Raw genomic sequence first — 19,120 nt, forward strand, 5'->3', positions numbered from 1 at the left:
GTATCCAGTGAGGTGCTGCGCTTCCAGCACAGACAGTCACACACCCCGGGGCCCACAGAGGCCAGGCAGGCAATGTAACCGAGAGAACCGAGCCAGCCTTCAGAGCTTTCCCGCTGTCCTTCAAATGTTGGCTCTCCTTGGGCTGGCTTTTATCCTCACAGTTTGGGGTTCTTTATTTTACTTTTTATGTTCATTTTTAATTGCATTATTGGGGTTAAATTGGTTATAACATTATATAGATTTCAAATATACAGCTCTGTAATATGTTGTATTGTGTGTTCACCCCCCAAAATCAAACCCCCTTCCATCACCATTTATCCCCTCCTTACCCTTTCCTACTTGCTCCTCATCCTTCTTTTCCTCTGATAATCACCATACTGTTGTCTGTGTCTATAGTTGTTTCTTCTTCATCCCTTCACCTATGTCCCCCAGCCCCTCAATCCCTCCCCCTCTGACAGCGATCAGTTCGTTCTCTGTTTGTATGAGTTTGTTTCTATTTTGTTTGTTTATTTTGTTCATTGGATTCCACATATAAGTGAAATCACATGGTACTTGTTTTTCTCTGACTGGCTTATTTCACTTAACTTAATACCCTCTAGGTCTATCCATGCTGTCACAAAAAGTGAGATTTCTTTTTATTTTTTTTCACTCTTCGCAGTTTGGATAGAAGCATACATAGAGAAGTATCACTCTTCTATAAGGAAACCAATTGCACAAAAATGACACTACCTGGCAACTAACAGCTGGCATGAGAGCTGAATATACAAAAGGAGGAGGCAGGGTGTGAGATGGGAGATGCTGGCTCCGCCCAAAGGAAGCAGCTGCTACTCACTCACCCAGCGATTCCTGCCTTGTGCACACCAGACCCAGTCCCCAGATCTGATTTTTACAGGAAGCCAGATATCTAGATCCATATGGGAGCCTCCTAGTTTTAAACGTAAGCAACTAATGGAAATTTGAAACACTAACATGCATTCTATTAAAAATACATCAAGAGAGTTTGTGCAGCCAGCAACCACAATTAGTAGCCTCTGCTCTAGCCTTGGATTATTTGAATAAAAAATCTGTTGCCCATATTTTCTATATTCTACGTAACAACTAATAGGATAGGCTTCTCTAACCCAAGTAGCTCCTTCTTAAATATTTGTTGGTCAAGTTCCCTCATAGACTATGTAAAACTAGGAACTTTACTTAAAGATGGAAATTACTATTATTCAGGTTATGATTAGAACAATAAATTCTCACATTATATCATATGCCAAGATATATGCCATAAGGAGTTTTGTTTGAAGAGCTTACTTTCATGCATTCAGGGAGGTATTCTACCAATTCCATGACTGGACATCTATTGCTTGGAGACTGATGACTAAAAACACAAAGACATTCTTCCCATCTGTAAAAAAATAATATTATTATAAAAACACCTATCTTAATTCTGTTCTGTACAAAGCTACCAGTTGATGGTCAAGATGATGTCTTTATGAGAAACCTGAAATGATCCCAGTGGAACCAACATTTGAATCAAGAGGAATCCATTAATAGGGTCCTTGTCCATTCATGGAAATCAGAAATGTGGGCAAATTCCAGGATGGCTGTTATAATCGCTGTTCTCGTTCTCTAAATGCCTTTCAGGAATGTTCCTCCTGAGATCATGAGCTGGTCATGCTGGGTAGTTATTCACATTCACATACATATGACAGCAACACAGTACTGGGCACAGGGTATTTAGCATTTAATCCGTGTATACATTATGTATTTAATTAAGCTACAACATAGCATGTGCCAAGTGTCTTAAAAAGCACAGGTTCTGCCAGAGCATTGCACAGTCTGCCCCTTTCTTCATTTCCATCCAGTTGCACAGGATAAAAAGATACATATGATGCCAACAAGGAAATAGATCTACAACAGGAAGTAAAGAGTCCATTTACCTCCAAGAGCCCATCTATGTCATAGGAGACTAGTTCTAAAAGCTACTCAGACAAATTTTCTGTTAACCCTATCAATAAAATCCATCTAGAAAATCTATATAATCAGTAGAAAACTTCTGCTTACAACTTCCATTGACAAGTGCTTCAAAAGAATGATCAGCAGAATATCTTGAGACTGTCTCATGCTCAAAAACACAGGACTTATCTGCCTTGAACATGAGACTGTTCACCTCTGTGTCCACTACTGGGTGACACTGGGCCCTGGCATGTATCTGTCTGCTATTATATAGAAACATTTATGCACAAGAAGTGGGACAAATTACTCTCCAGCTTCATCATTAAAGCTCCTGGCAGTCTGGTTCAAAAACCCACAACCACAAAAGATCACGTGTTAATGGAACTTCCATAGATAGCACTAGTTACAACCTCAGAGGATATTCTCACCAACATCCCTTGACAATGACTATGGTGCCAGACACTACGCATGTCTGAACCCCTGAGTCTTCTGAGACAACCACAAAGGTGATCCAAGCCCCCATGATTTGAAAATGGAAACTGAGGATCAGAGAGGTTAAGCAAAGTTACCCAAAGAGCTCATTAAAATTTTCTGTAAACAACTGACATTTTTAAAAATGTTTAAAAAATGTTGATTAATCTCTGGCCAAGTAGCTCAGTTGGTTAGAACATCATCTCAATACACCAAGGTTGTGGGCTCGATCCCCAGTCAGGGCACATAAAAGAAGCAAACAATGAATATGTGGATGGCTGGAATGACAAAATTGATGTTTCTCCCCTCTTTATCTCTCTCTCCGTTTCCCTCTCTCCCGCTTTCTCTCTCTCTCTAAAAAGAAAAATAAATAATTTTTTTGAATGTTGATTAACAGCTACAACTTATTATTCTCTTTCTCTTCTTGTTTCCTCTCAGAATGTGAATCATCCCTCATGCCAGGAGACACTCAGTGACAGTGGACAGAAAGAAAGCATACCTTTCGTTTCTGATGGTGGTAAGAACCACCTCCTTCCTCCAGTTGTGAATGGCAAGGTGCAGAAAGGAGGCCTGTTGCTTGTTCAGGACGATGTCAGCACCATAGCTCAGAAGGAGAGCAACGGCCTTGGCATGGCCTTCCCTTGCAGCAAAGTGAAGGGCTGTGTTCTTTTAGAGAAAATAGAACATGGAAATCCAGTGACAATAGCTAATCATACTTTGGTTATTTTACTACTATGTTTCATTATTGAACTGCTTAAAAGAAATTATTAACAAAACTAAACATACCTAAATACATACCTAAATACCTAAAATATACCAAAATACCTAAATACCTAAAATATAAAACTGGTGTTCAGAATAAAGCTTCAAAATACTGAGTTTATAGTTCAAACATGGTGTGTATGTGTATGAATTCCAAGGGGTTATTTTGCTTTGTTTTTGCAGTGGGATGATTCCACAAGGACTAAAGACAAGCTGACAGGGTAAGGATGTTGAAACTACCACAGGAGAAAAATACTTCTGGGGAATTTATCATTTTATAGAACAGTAGTTCCCAGATTTGGGGTTTTCACAGGCTTGTAAAAAAAAAAAGAAAAGAGAAGAAAATCAGAGCTTCAGCCCTAGCCAGGCATCTCAGCGGATAGAATGTCATCCTGCTACACCAAGGCTGTGGGTTTGATCTCTGGTCACAAGACAACCACTGAATGCATAAATAAGTGAAACAACAAATCGATGTTTCTCTCTCTCTCAAAATCAATCAATAAAAAATTTTAAATGAGAGCTTCTATAAGATTGCCAATCTTTTGTTTTGCTGCATAAACACATTTTTAAAAAACAATGATGATCTTCTATCTCCATTTATAGTGAAAGAATTTACATTTCAATACTTGCCCTCCAAGAATAGATGAAGAGCATCCTATCAGAATAAAGGTCAGTCCTTCAAATCAAATACACTTAGTTTTATGAAGACTTACCCCTGCTCTCTTCATTTTTCTCAGTTCACCAGAATGGTGGAAATTTTGTCATCAGTCCACACAGGCCTGTGAACCAGTCTCTGTGAGGCTAAAGAGGTGTCCTCAACATGCACCCACCTCTTAGTATTCTCCATATTCTTTTTCCCTTTTCACACTTTCCTCTCCCTAAGGGTCTGCATAGTAAGAACCCAATAAAACGCTATGAATAGGTCAAGGGAGGGAAGAGGTTGGGCTAAGAAGGCTTTCTTGCAATGTTTGAAGTTGCTTATATGCCAAGATTTAGGGCAGGTATGAAGAATGCAGTACATACCCCTTCTTCATCTGGCTGATCTGTTGTGCACCTCAAATTAGTGTCAAGAATGACCTTCATGGTCTGCGTGTACCCGCCTAAGGAAGCATGATGCAAAGCAGTCCAGCCATTGTGGTCACTGTTAACGAGTTAAGGAAAGACATGTGCATTCCCCTTACAGAAGAAACACAGGATGGTGTATCACCATTGCAAGGTAGGCTTAATGACCAAAAAAATGCAATCTAAGTTCTAGCAACTAAATATTTATTACATATTTATAACAAATGAGCTAATTTCAAGCCAAATGGTCCTAAATGATCTACTTACAATGTGATTCACACATAGTTTTTAATTTAGCAGATTAAAATATAAAAGTTTATAAACACAATATCAAAAACCTGGGGACAGGTAAAACTAGAGTTAGCATGTCTGTGTCCTCCATGTTTTTCCCAAGGTTGTAATATATTATATGCACTATTTTAAATCTTGTTCTCTTCTTTCATTGAACATTGTATCAAAAATTTCCATGATGGTAGTATTAGTCTTCATGACCACTATTACTAGTAAAAATGATAAAAATATCATCATCTTCCAATACATCACTGTAAGATTCTTAACTTAGTGCCACTTAGTCTTCTAAGAGTTCAGGTCTGAGGACATCTTTCCTCTGTGCTCTCTGAGACACTTATTTGATCCCTTTGGAAAATGTTTATCTTTTCTTACAGAAATTTAGTATTAAATATAATGAAGTCTTAACTTTTTTTCCAAATTATATATAGAGAAAATGTGTGAGGTCTTGACACAACTTAATTTCAATGCTGGTGAGGAACTCCATTAGGGTCCAAGAGCCACCTTGCTATTTCAGTTACAATGTCGGTAAGTACAAACTCTCTGGCCTGGGTCCACTGGGGGAGGGTGGGGGGCCCTCTGCAGGTTGCTGCCTGTGTTCCCATGGAAGCAGGAAGGAACTGAGCAGAGCATGCAGTTCCCAGCTGCCTCCCAGCGTTGCTGGGATTGGCAGTCTGATAAAAAATATGTGATTTTGAGCATTAGCCTAATGAGCTTTTTGCGCATTCACCTGGTTGACATTAGAAGATAGCTCATCATACGTTTATACAACTTCTGCGTTTTTATTTTCCTTTTACAAAGATATCATTTATTTATGCTACTTTTTTACTATGATTATTTTCATTTGATTTTGCTCCTTGTGTTAGAGTTAAGTATAATGAAATTCAGGAATATGTTATAGCTCATGTTGTAGTTTAAAGGGTGCTTTTTATGTCTACCATTCATCAGATGGAATGAAAAGGAGAGTCTTTGCATTTGTATGGGGCATGTGTAATGTACACACACAGTTTTGTGTCTGCATTAAAAGATGGTAGCATAATGAAGTATAATAAAATATGAGCAACTGTATTTCAAAGCTCCTGGGAACAACTCTGCACAAAGCCATTTAATCTGTGACCCTGAACAAGGCCTTCAACTCTATAAATCTCATTGTCTTCATTCATCAATTGGCAATAATACTGACTTGTCTTTTAATATTTCAGAAGTCACATATGTTTTAAGGAGTAAATTAGATAAAAGTACTTACGGAGATAGAAAGTTAGGTACCATAATTAAAAATAAAATAGAAAAACAGACTGGAAATGGCTAACTAGTTAAGAAGAATATATAAATATTCTTATGATATAGCCTCACCTGAGAAATAAGGCACCTTTTTTCAGAAGAAGTTGAACTACTTTATCATGCCCATTTTTTGCAGCCAGGTGGAGAGGAGTCATTCCATGAAGGTCACCTTCATTCAAAAGTCTTGTATCACTCATGTCTTGCAGGAGCCTCTGACAGGTATTGATACGCCCATAACTTGAAAAAATTAGGTTTCATATGTTCAAAGCAAATATCAAACAGACAGATGACACGCTCATATGTCACATAAGCTGACCCTTACCTGGCTGCAAAATGTAGGGGTGATTGCTTATCTTTGCTTTTGGAATAAATGGACACGTTAAAGCCAAGCAGGTTATTTACAGAGACAGGGACCCCCTGTCTACATGCATAATGGAGAGGGGTACACCCATCATTGTCTTCATCCATCACCAGCTTTTTAATATGTGGCATCTATGAGGAAAAAAATCAATATTCTAAACATAATTCTGCTATTGTGCTAGTTATATTGTTTTTCAAACTATTTTATAGGATAGTATTTTCCAACAAGGGTCAATATGTATCCCTTGAGGACAAAAATATAAATAACCTGAGGGGTAACTGAGTAAAATAAAGAGATTTATTGTACCTACAATGTACATTACTGTAATTACAAAGGCGCTGGGAAATCCTAGGAGTAGGCAGTGTACTTAACATGTTTGCCCTTGCATTTTCCAATCCTATTTAACCACAGACCACCCTCCATAGCCCTCCCTTCACATTTCTCCTCACATTAAGGTTCATATGTTCTATTAGGAGAAAGTGATGAAATATTAAATTAGGTTCACTTTATTTTATATGAATATTGAATTAAAAATGAATGCCAAATGAGCACTTTAATCCAATAAATAAACGAATGTTTTATTTAAAATATTCAAATACATACATCTTTAATTCCTTATTAAAGATTTTGGCAACATTGAAATCTATTATACAAATATGATGCACTTCAGATACACCTGATAGTCATTTAATAAATATTAGTCAGTGAATATAACTAGGGAAATAATGTTTTCAACGTGTCAACAAGTATGATGAACAGTTTTTTAAAATTGGTGATGGGGTACGGCTAACCAATGCAAGTACTTGGCCTTGCATCTGTTACCCAGTTCCTAACGGTCAAAGAGTGAAGGGAAGCTGACACAATATATACAGATGAGGATGTATGGAAATCCCCCATAACTTGGAAAACTCAATCCCAATGTAATTGATTATCAGCATGACCACTATGGTGTAAGTCAATACATAATTATTGCATCTTTATTTTAAAATAATTTTTAAATTCCAGAAACAGCCTTGATCATAATGAAAATCATAATAAGCAAAATCATTTTACTTTCTGTTGAGCCCAACCCAGTTTCTGGGCATCCACACACATACATACATATTACCTGCATAAACTCAGGTTGCAAATTTTTTAATCCATTAGGTTGCTGCACAGTCAAATGCAAAAAATTGCGTCCAAGATGATCTTTTATGTCTACCTGGGCACCTGAAAGAGCACAGTATAAATATAACTTCTATTCACTTATTTAAAGCATGGCCTATGATAGAGTTTTAATTTAAGAAAAAAAAAAGTTTGATTTAAATCTCTCCCAACCTTTGACTTACAGGAAACTTTATTTAGATAAGAAAACTAAATACAGTTAAAAATGGGTTTACCTTACCATGTGTGCACTGCGCATGTGTGTGAAGGTGGGGAGATAATATGACTTATTACATTAATATATGAGGTCTTACCTTTGAAAATAAAAACTATAAAGACAGAGAGATTAGAGATCAAAAAAGAAGAGGAGATGATACTTCTGTTCTTAGTTATTATCACATCAGGTTAGTATCTAAAATGGGGACAGTTATAGTATTTACATCACGTAAAATTAACCATTGAGAGAATACATAAAATGTTCAGCAAAATGCCTGGGACATGGTAATTGCTTTATCACTATGATCTATTATTGTTCTGAAATTATCTTTTTAAATATTGATCCCTTACTAGACTGAATATTTTTCTAGATATGGGAAAATATTCTGTTCATCTTTGTATTCAAGCACCTGGCTTGATTCCTAACCCACAGCAAATGGTTAATAAATGTTTAATGAATTAAGCAGTAGTTCTAAAGGTTAGTCTTGGTCCCTTGTGGTACCTTTAGAGAGTAGCAAATTTACAATATTCCAAGAGGAAGAAGCAGTTGCTAATAAAAGTGGAGAGCGTCCTTCCGAATCGGTGCTATTAATATCTGCTCCCTAAAATAAAACAAGTCATTCAACAAAAAACTTATAAACAGACAAATCAACTTACATTACAATCTGTAAATAATATTAATTCTTTGGGATAGAGTGCCCACAATTGGCTAACACCCAAGCATGTGACTAACTATAGAACTGCTTGAAATTTCCCTATAATTTGCAGGTGGTAACGTCCGAAACTAAGGCATTCCTTAATAATTTTAACAACAAAAATTATCTTTAAATGTTAACGTTTTGACTAACATGTGACAATAATAGATCTATGTTACTTCCTAAACTATAAAATCAAATCCTTTGACCTTTAGTAATAGTTGAGGTCGACTTTAAGAAAAGATTTTTTAAATGTCCATAATTTTAAAAAAATCTTCCAAATATATGGCATAGATGATTTCAAAAACATTCACAAGAAATTGTTCACTTTTTTAAAAAATCATCTGAAATAGATGTAACTGTCACCATATCAAGTGTTGCTATTGACAACAAACACAGTAAATGCTACAAACAAAAATCCATTCATTGCTGATATATTAGGACTTAAATAAATTCATTATATATTCATCTGCATAAATGGCTTGTTAAAATTTAACTCCAAGTTAATTCCTCAGTTTTTCATTATTGCAAGATAGCGCTGAGGCAGGTGGGGGCAGAGACTTACAGTGAGTGGGCAGGGGGGCGGTGGTGCCTGCTCCTCGCCCCACCTCAAAGCCTCGTGTACTGAAGAAGGGTCAGCAGAGTGGCCAGACCTTGCACTCCAGAGCTTCTCTGGCCATGTACCCACCCACTCCCCACACTGGACACATTGACACAGGTATCAGAATACCCTTTGGTACTTCTAACTTCATGGTAATGGAGTTTGGTTGTTATTTATTCATGTACAATGTAGTTTACTTGCAAATGTGTTGATCATCTTTTTATAAACTTTTTCACTGATTAGCAAAAAATTAAAATTTGGTTTATTTTTTAATTCGTATTATGTAATTATATGATTTTTCAACTATACATAGTAATAAAAAGCTGTCAATGGAATAGTTACCACTGAAATTAAGTATTCTGCTAGTTCATGGTGATCAAATAATGAAGCCCTGCAAAAAGAGAATTATAAGCATTTTAAGCTACTACTGATATAAAATAAAGCCATTATATTCAAAAAGTCAATTTAAATGATCACTTAATAACATAATAAAATGCTAGACAATTAAGAACATTTCAAAATCTGTAATTGGTTCTGATTAGGGTAGTGTTTTCAAAGTAACAATAACAGAGAAACGTTAAATGCATCACAAGATTTTCTTCCTTGTCTTTTAGTAAACCTATTTTCTTCCTGTGAAATCATCATGAAGATGTTCTGAAATGGGCAGGAACATCTATCCTAAAGGCTTAAAGTAAACAACTGATTGTTACCAACGTTAACCCCGAGGTATAACAACAGTTCATGCACCTAAAATTCATCTGCAGGATTCAAAATGCTCCCTCTTTGGCAAAAGTAAACAAGGCAGTTAGCTTTCCTGAGGTTTTATGAAGCCAAAAAAATTGTGGTGAGAATTGAAGTCATTTTCACATTACCTCACAGCTAGTCATAAGGATAATGTTAATGGGCAAATAAAAGTTTTCAATCTATACTGAAGCATGACCACAACAAATGTTGATGCTTTAAAACTTTGTTTCCTATGGCAAATCTTATTTCCTTGTTCCTGTTCAAGAGATTATCTTAGCTGTTCTTAGCTCTTTGTATATAAATCTTAGAATAATCAGCTTGTTAATTTTGACCCAAAATTTACAAGAAGTTGTACTTAAATTATATTAAATGCATTTAGTAATTTTAAGAAATGACATTAAGATCCCATTTGATTTTTTCTTTTATCTCCCCAGTCTAGAACATTGCTATTCAGCATGGGAACTGCAGACCAGCACAACTGGCCCCACCCGGGGGTCCATGAGAAATGAAAATTCTCAATGGATTTGGAAGCTAAGGCTCAGGGAGGTCAAACGCCTTGCCAAAGGTTACATAGGCAGGTAGGGCTGGAAGCCCAGGCCTCTGATTCGAGAGCTCACTGCGTCAGCCAGAACAATGTACTGGGGTCCTTACACTATAAAAGTAATAAAAGGAATTCTAGCAGGAAAAAGCAAACTTTTCTATGAAGCTCAATATAAACTCTAAATATCACTGGCTATTAGGTCATTGTAAGATCCTAAATCAGTATTTGGCTAATCCAAATTGGGCTGAACTAGTCCAAGAACCTTTAGCCAGTCCAAGGTGAATATGTCCAGCTAGGGTAAGGATACTTATGGATCCGCGAGATGGAGCTATTTTTCTAAAATAATTCCTTCTTGTGCATATTTACTTATGTACTAATTATATATATTAAAGCTGTATTCTAAATGGACACTTTTTAACTATATCCAGATCATTGTGTTTCTAAAGTGGCTAAATATTAGAATCACTTAAGGAGTTTTGAAATTCCTGATACCCAACCCAAAGATTCTAATGTAATCTGGGATATGAATTGACATTGGGATTTTATAAGCTCCACATAATTCTACTGTGCAGCAGTTGGGGAATCTTCAGGCTAAAAGTTAGTCTATCTATTGAGATACATTATTTCAAAGGCTTTTTTCCTCCATTTCTAAGGTTTCTAACTCTTTTTCATGTAACAATCTTCAATTCATACGTCCTAATTTCTTTCTCGTAATGTCATCTGCATCTATGTATTTTTATATAACTAGTTTCCCTTACATTTCCTTTAAATTTCTGAAAGTCTTAAATAACATTATTTTAAAATTATTTTCAGATTATCATATTATTTCTATTTCCTTAGAAATAAAGTAGTCCTTTGTTGATTTTATTGTCTTTTATGAGTTTTCCTTTATGCTAGGAAATTTTAGTTAGCAAACTCATCCTAAGTGGGGGTTCCTTTCTACCCTGGCAGATGCCCCTGTGCCTGATGGTTTTGCTAACATGCATTCATTCCCTACCGCCCCAGTTTAGAACAAAATCTTGTATCGGTAGATAAAGCTTCTTTCACCCTGCGGGATATTGTAGATTTTCCTGAGATAGTGTAGGCTTCCAGCATGATCAAAGTTGTGTGTGTGTGAGTGTGAGAGAGAGAGAGAGAGAGAGAGAGAGAGTGTGTGTGTGTGTGTGTGTGTGTGTGTCTGAGAGAGAGGCAGAGAGAGTAGACAAAGAGACAGACGCGGCACGTCTTAGCCACCTCTTCTGCTCACATAGGAAACATTAAGTCCTCTTCTTCTTGAAGGAATTGTTCTAGCATCTAGGCTGCCTACAGGGTCAGATGCTGTTTTCTGTCATATGCATTTTTGTTAAACTCTGCAGAAATATTTTTCTTGTTCTGAACATGGATATCATTCCCTAAAATGATGTTTTGAAAACCTTTATCTATAATTTTGGGGGTGGGCAAAAAGAGGAATGGGGTGGAAAAAGTGGAACATTCATGTGTTCCATTATCGTCACTAAAAATGAGGATAAGACACAGGAAGAATTGGAAAAGACTAGAGAGGGTGTGGAAAATGATGTGCGTTGACCTTCTGAACATACAGGCTATTAGTCTTGAACCTATATCCACTGGACCAAGAAGTGACTCAGAATATGCCACTGGTGATTTTATCCTTTCAGTCTAATTAAGGTTTTACTTTGATTCCAGAAGAGCATGTAGTTTCCGGCTGAACCCTAGGATCTTTGTTATCTCTGTTCTTTTCTTTTGAACTGTAGAATTGTGGATGTATAAGTGCTAACTTCTTCTTGCAGGATATAATTTAACACCTGAAGACTGAAAATCTGTACACAGGATGGTGAGTTTCAGAGCACTTGCCTGTGCAGCATTGTCTCCTGGTTCCCGTCCACTGCATTAACAATATCACCGCTCCCAGTATAGGAAGTTATCATCAGTTTCACAATCTCAGTGGCTCCCTGGGTGGCGGCAAAATGAAGGGCTGTGCACTTCCCATTCTGTAATGAGTCGTGATACCAGAATCAATGTCTAAGTCCCAACTGAGGGATATAACCTAAATTCAGCTGTGCGTTTTCTCCTTCCCATGTCAACAAAATCAAGGAATATGGAATTTAAGATGATGAATGGTAATCGGTTTCATCTCCTGAAAAGTATCAGTATAAAAATCAGAGCGGGCAATTTTGCTTCCTTGCAACCTGACAGCTCTTGACAGCTCTGACAATACTTCTATCCTTGACAATATCCCTCTCTTGACTGGGCCTGCTTTTGTGTTTGCAGTTGTTTTTGATGGCTCTCAAAATTCTTTACACGGATTGAAATCTGGTAGATTTTCTTGTTCTGCTTCGACACGAACAGTAGGAAATATCTGTTTCAATCTAATTAACTGTAAAAGAGCTTTAAAGCATTTTGGAAAATAACTTATGACAGTTCTAAAAGAAAAGGCTTGTGTAGGATATGAACAGTCACCTCCATCAGTTCCATCTGCGCCCCATTGTCCAGGCACATCTTAATCATCTCCAAGTCACCACTTTGAACTGCCATGTGCAGAGGGCTAGCTTTGCCACTATTCACAAAATTAATATGAGCCTGTCTGCTAAATCCATGTTCTTCACCTTGAGAAGAAAATAACATTCAAGATGACAAATATTATAAATAAATAAAAAAATTTTTAAAAGAAAGGATGCTTCGACTTAAAAGCTCATGTACAGATTCTGTTAAATTCTATTGAATGTTTTTCAAGTTATTAGCATCCACCACTATGTCTAATATAGGAAAGCCTCTACTCACCAAATTTTAATATTATTTCCATGCATTTTTTGGCACCTGAAAACGCTGCCTGGTGAATAGGAAAACATCCCCATTTATTTGATGTACATGGCTTAGCTCCGTTTTTTAACTGGAAGAAAAGAAAGTACAACAACAACGAAAGTCAAAGGACACAACTCAAACCCCACATTGCAAGGATGGACAAGGACTGATATGCTTCTCCAAGACCATTTTATTATTCTGTAATTATATAAAACTATACAGAAAAGCTTCAAATGACAGAAAATCTAAGTAAGAAGATAACTTTGGAACTAGGCTGATTCTGAAACAGAGACACTCTAAATTTTCCAAAGAAGAGATAACAATGTAGACACAAAACATCAATCTTGATAGCCCAAAAAACTAAAGATATTTTTCAGTGGAATTAATGAGATATTTTTAAACAGTAACACGACTCCTCCTGTACCCATTCTCAATTCCTATACAAATAAAATGATATAATAATATTTCCCAGATTCTTTTCCTTTTATTTATGTAAAATCAAGAAATAATTAGATCAGCATTCTTGTTAAGTATGAAAATCAGGTATTTTCACTAATGGAAATTCTCCAAGAAGAAAGATGTTAGAACTGAATCATATATTACCTGGACCCCTGAGTCAGTCATTTTCAACTGTCATTTTCTACAGATCACTGAACTTTGGTTTTGTTTTCAGTACCTTTTTTATCATAAAAGAAAAGATTTTGAAAAAGCAGGAAAGTGTGACAAAGCAAATATTACCTGTAATCTCATCTTCTAGGGTCAGCATTGGTTTAAATTTTAGAAGACAATGCATTTTTTGTCTTATTTGTTTGCAAAGGTAATTTTTATATGTATTCTTTGTGATCATACTGATAAGAAAAGTTTTTACTTACCGATGTTCTTTAAAAATACAATTTTATCAAGTCCACATTTCATTTTAGGGTATACAAAACTTTATACAATGAAGCCTATTAAATGAACTTCAATTTTTTTCAGTTTTTTTCCTTCTGATATATATATATATATATATATATATATATATATATATATATATATATATGATGTTAACATCAGTGATAGCTTTAATTATCTCCAGGATGTATTCCCAGAATTGGAATTGGTGAGTCAAAAAGTATTCACACCCACAGTGAATGAAATTCCCCAACTCATGAAAATTTCTTTAACACTGTATATTGACAAGGTTTTTTTCATCTTTACAATGTAAGAGATGCAAAAAACTCTTATTGTAACTGTTTCTCTTTGATTATTAGAGAAATTAATTAAACTTTACATGCCTCCCTGCCAATTTTCCATAGAGAATTGTCTTTTCTTTATATATGTGTAAGAATACACATATATAGGTGAATACACATTTATAGATGAATTTATACCCATTTAAAGATAAACAAATATGTAGATATGACATACTTGTCTGTCTGCTCAGGCTAATTGATGTGTCATAATCCAATATGGAACTATCCGTACATGCTCTGCATAAGACCAGCATGTATTTTGTGTTACTCTTTCAATTATTTTGATGAGTTAATTGCTAGTACTTTGAATATTTTACATCTGTATTTATTTTTATATATTGTGAAATTCATCAGCACATAACAGCATGTAACATTAGCTGGCTCCAGAGCTTTGATAGTGCACTTTCTAAAAATGTTTTATGGTCCCTACAGGTCTTTAACTTTCTAGTTAATTTTGAAATTTTAATTACTTTCAGATATGAATCCATTAAAAGTGGACTTACAAATTTGTTTTAGACTTGTGCATACTGATCTTTTGTCCTTTAAAAATTACCATCATATTCAGGTAAAACCCTTTGTTATTTCTAATTTTATGTATTTATTTGTATTTTATCTTCTTTTGTTTTAGTTAGACTTGCCAATCTTTTCCTATTCTATTATCTTTTTCAAAGAATAAATTAATTCTTAACACAAGGTTCACTCAAAGGATTTGAGGCATGTTCACATTGTGTCCTTAATTTATCAAATAATTTCAAAATTATTATTGTTTTCAACTTTACTATTTAATCCATTTTATTTTTGTTTTATTTAAGGCTCCTTTCTAAATTTTGTGTTTGAGTGTTATTTAATTTATTTTTATTCTCTTTTTGGTTTAATCATGATAGCTTATAAGAATACGCATTTTTCTCCAAGATCCAGTTAGAATATATTAGAACATATAGTAGATTTAAATATTAGGAAGTTATTTTAAAATTATTTTATTTCATTTTCCTACTCTCTGGGAAGGCAGAGAAGGAAAATCTAGTGGTAAAAATATAGAACACAGCTCAAATAACATATAAGTGATTAAGGAATATTAGGGAAAAGCTATTTACTGGAATTCCAGCACCACACTTGATGGGGCACTAGGTGGAGCAGGAGCCCGTCATTTGGATGGGCAGGCCCAGTGTCAGGGGACCACCGCAGAGAAGCGTCTCTCCTTCAGTGCTGTGGCCAAGGACCTTAGCCATTATTGTCACCAAGAGCTCCCTTTTACAGAACACATGGCCGCAGTTTCTTCTCGTCTTGGTAACATGAGTGACTATGTTTGTCTTGGCTTTTATTTCACGGTCCGACAGTAAGTCTGCAATTGACCGTACTTATCTTTCCTTTGTTCAGAAGTTCAAAGTCAAAAGTATGATCCACTTTAATTAACATACAAGCTATTGTACTTTGTATTTTGTATTCTGGCTTGATCACCAGCTTCATCTTAATTTACCTGTCTGTACTTTCTTTTCATTTTGATCTTCTCACACTTTCTTTAGTGTTATCCTGTTAGTCTTCTGTAAGCAATCTCAGATCCATTTAAGATTTAAGGTGTGTGTGGGCATACATAAAAAACACAGAGAGTGATCCTTATGACATATTTTCTGTATTTCATATTTTGCTAAAAAGAGAAACTAAGAGTTGTTGTAAATAACAATAATCCATGTTGTACTAATGAAAAGGGAGAGAAACAGAGAAAACAAAACTAAAATACAAACCAAAAGCTGCAGTGCTTCACTGTTATCTTTGGAGCATGCGGTAATCACAGCTGTGCTTCCATTTTCTCCTTCCAAATTAACATTGGTACTGCTGTGCTCAATCAAGACCTGCACAAAAAAAGGGGAACAATTGTCAAAAGTTAACCTGCAGCTTTCCAAACAGGATATTTAGATTGCAAACTCTCAGATGCCAAGCGCCATGTCCTTATTCATCATTTCTCAGCTCTCTCCCATAGAATCTGCCACGAAACCTTATGTATAGTGGGTGCTATATGAATTTCTCAAACAGATGCATAGTGGCCATGTCTACATTACATCCATTAAGGCAATATGCAGTTGTGGAACTGGACATAGAGTAAGAATTGTAGATACTAGTTAAACTAGTTTGCTTAATATTTCCACTTGTATTAAGTCAACTGTGTAAACTAAAGTCTTCAAGAAGATCAATCTAGTGAATGTGCAGGTTAGGGAGGAGGAAAGGAGGAAAAGATGAAGGGAAAAATGGAGGTGAGGGAAAAGGAAGAGGGGAAGAAATGTGTTTTTTTCCCCTCCAGTCATTTTTTTTTTTTTTACCTAGATTTCCAGCATTCTGGGAAACATCAATTACAACTCCATTTCCTTCAGTAGAGAAGAGTTTCATGTGACACTGGTATAGCTTAACTCAACTAATTCACACTTAGTCTGGAACAGAAAGTTATTCTATGATGTAAGGAGTTAGCATGCCTGACAAAATGGATAAGCAATTTTTCTGATGGAACTTAACTAAAGGCCTGTTACTGCCTCTATCCAGTTTGTATCCAGCTGATCATTGTCCAAGAATCTACAGATCTTTAACCAGTCTTTATTTTATATTAAATCTAACAACACTCATCTCATATAAATGTCTCTCCCACGAGAGAAATGTTGGGATTGGCCTACTAGAGGTCTTTTCTCTTGCAGGAAGCACATTTTAATGTGCTTATAATTAAATTGTTTAAGAAGAATTTATTAAAACAAGCTGTTTCCTAAAACCTTGACTTTTTCAAAAAGTACACAACTGCCTACCAGAGTTTCCTGTTAATAGAATGTGTGCTGTGTCAGCAAATGAATTAAGCTTACTAAATTGCTCCTAAAAGAACATTAAACTGAGATTTTCATTCACAAGAACATATAGGAAATTACTGATGGATGAAGGAAAATGAGAACAAAAGGTTCACTCAAAGGACTTTAGGCATGTTCACTTCTGTCCTTAATAAATGGTAGATTCAAACGCAAAGTCTGTAAGAAGAGATTTTCCCATTTTTACGCTCTTAGAACTGTAGATCATAGATTTGCAGCATGTGTTAAGGTATTATTTTTTTTATTACCATAAGCACCATCTTTCATAAAGCTGTGTTTAATTATACGTGGCAGGTATCCCAGGAGAGAACTACACTGTGTATCCACTTCAGATTCACTCATGACCAGGCAAGTCGGAAGCTCTCAGATGAGGCCTCCAGACATCCGTTTGATGAGAATCCAAGAAGCCTCACGGGAGGGTCAAGCCAATGGATAATTTGAGGTTAAGCCCCAAGGACTAAGGCCTGTAGGCAATTGAGAAACAAGGCTCCCTCCTAACTACCAGGCCAGAGCACCCCAGGGAACACTAAGAATGCCAACAGAGTCTGAAAGAACTGGAGGTGATCATGGGTGATAACTTTTTAGTTTGCAACTATACGGATCATGGCGGAAGGTTTCGGGAAAGGCTGGCAGAGCAGACAATGGGAAAGCATCCGAAACTGGCCAGAACTGGCTGAGGAAGGCCGTTTGCAAGTACATGAGACACTCCAAAATTCCTCCTCCTTCTTCTATTCTCTTTATCTTAGATGAAGCAGAAGGGTCTGAAAATATTTTTTAGAGGAAGTTACGGTTGGTAACACCAAGTACGGGAGAGACGATGTCATTCTCTTGTGACCGTTTCTCTTCTTGTTCTGGTGTCACCCAGGAACATTTGTTATCTCCTCCATTCTAATTTGTAAATCACTTAGGGGCTTATTTCTCAACTTCTTTTTCTATTTCTGTGTGATACCTATACCTACCTTTCTGGATTTGCTGGCCTGAAGAGTTCCAATTTCTAATTAGCAATAGCCTTTCAACTGTTACCTGCTTTTTAATTCCCAATTCACACTGTCAGAGCCAAAATTAATTAAGACAATGGACATGTGTTTCTGAAAAGAGCCTTCAGAGGAAGCCCAAGTGTTCCTTGGGGGAATACTGTGTGACATCTTTGGGGGTTGAGGGCGAGGTCCCTGCAGTCACTAGTGGCCCCATTTGGGTGATTCAGAAGCAGCATCTGGTCCATGAATGGTGCAGACATTTAAAGAACAAATAGGCCACTGGCAGAGGCCTTTCCAATAACCTTCTCAAGGACCCACCTCAACTCCTTTTCTTAGGTGCTGATACCTAAGCTCTCCCCTTCTCGTTCAGCCAGAACCCCGATTTACTCATTCATTCTTTTTTACACAGTCATTCAAAAGTTGTCACTTATCAGCAGTGCTGAGGACTCGAGATATTGAGATGAGTCACATACAGTCCTTCCTCCAAGGATAAACAGCCAGAGGGAGAGAGAGAGGCACATGAACATGTGATTACAATACTCTGGGCTAAGAACCAAGATACACTGGGAGAGTGGAAAGGGGGCTCCCCTCACACCTTCTATGCCTGGAGTAAAGGGAACAAGAACTCAGGGGGCTGAGAGGATGGTGTTTGGGCTGAAGGGAGTATGAAGCTCATGGGCACCCTGAGATCTCTTTGGTGATTTATAGACAAAATAGGTTTTGGTGTGGTGTGATGGACCGAATGTTTTTGTCCCTCAAAACTGAAATCTTAACCCCAACATGATGGTTTTAAGAGGTAGGGACTTTGTTAGCTGATTAAGTCTTTGAGTGCAAAGGCCTTATGAAAGGAATTAAGAGACTCAACGAGCTCTCTTGCCCCCTCTGACAGGAGAGGACACAGCAAGACCATAGCTGTCTCTGAACCAGGTGGACTCCACATCTCGCCGGATGTGGAGTCCACCTGTGCCTTGCTCTCGGACTTCTCAGCCTCCAGAACTGTGAGAGATAAATGTGTGCTGTTTAAGCCATGTGGCCTCTGGTATTCTGTTATAGCATCTCAAACGGACACAGACATGTGGCTGGGCACAATAGCCAAATGACTTGCAATATTGTTTCTACAGGAAAATTTCTTATAAGTTCCAAATTGCCTGCCTTAGAAATGA

General features: G+C 36.6%; 1 protein-coding gene across 1 annotated transcript in view; it reads right to left on the reverse strand.

Annotated features, from left to right (window-relative positions):
• The window catches only part of TRPA1 (transient receptor potential cation channel subfamily A member 1), a 45,991-nt gene that overhangs the window by 17,388 nt on the left and 9,483 nt on the right, over positions 1–19,120 (reverse strand). The window contains exons 4-15 of the mRNA XM_054590049.1: positions 15,883–15,990; positions 12,888–12,996; positions 12,567–12,712; positions 11,961–12,097; positions 9,167–9,215; positions 8,031–8,130; positions 7,278–7,378; positions 6,131–6,300; positions 5,881–6,045; positions 4,201–4,318; positions 2,915–3,081; positions 1,300–1,393 (exon numbers count right to left, since the gene is read on the reverse strand). Of these exons, the coding sequence (XP_054446024.1) occupies positions 1,300–1,393; positions 2,915–3,081; positions 4,201–4,318; positions 5,881–6,045; positions 6,131–6,300; positions 7,278–7,378; positions 8,031–8,130; positions 9,167–9,215; positions 11,961–12,097; positions 12,567–12,712; positions 12,888–12,996; positions 15,883–15,990 (1,464 nt within the window). The remainder of the gene's footprint in view (positions 1–1,299; positions 1,394–2,914; positions 3,082–4,200; positions 4,319–5,880; positions 6,046–6,130; positions 6,301–7,277; positions 7,379–8,030; positions 8,131–9,166; positions 9,216–11,960; positions 12,098–12,566; positions 12,713–12,887; positions 12,997–15,882; positions 15,991–19,120) is intronic.

This window comes from Pteronotus mesoamericanus, unplaced genomic scaffold (genome assembly GCF_021234165.1).
Source record: "Pteronotus mesoamericanus isolate MK-2021 breed Mesoamerican mustached bat unplaced genomic scaffold, CSHL_Meso_final scaffold_174, whole genome shotgun sequence".
Lineage (NCBI taxonomy): Eukaryota > Metazoa > Chordata > Mammalia > Chiroptera > Mormoopidae > Pteronotus > Pteronotus mesoamericanus.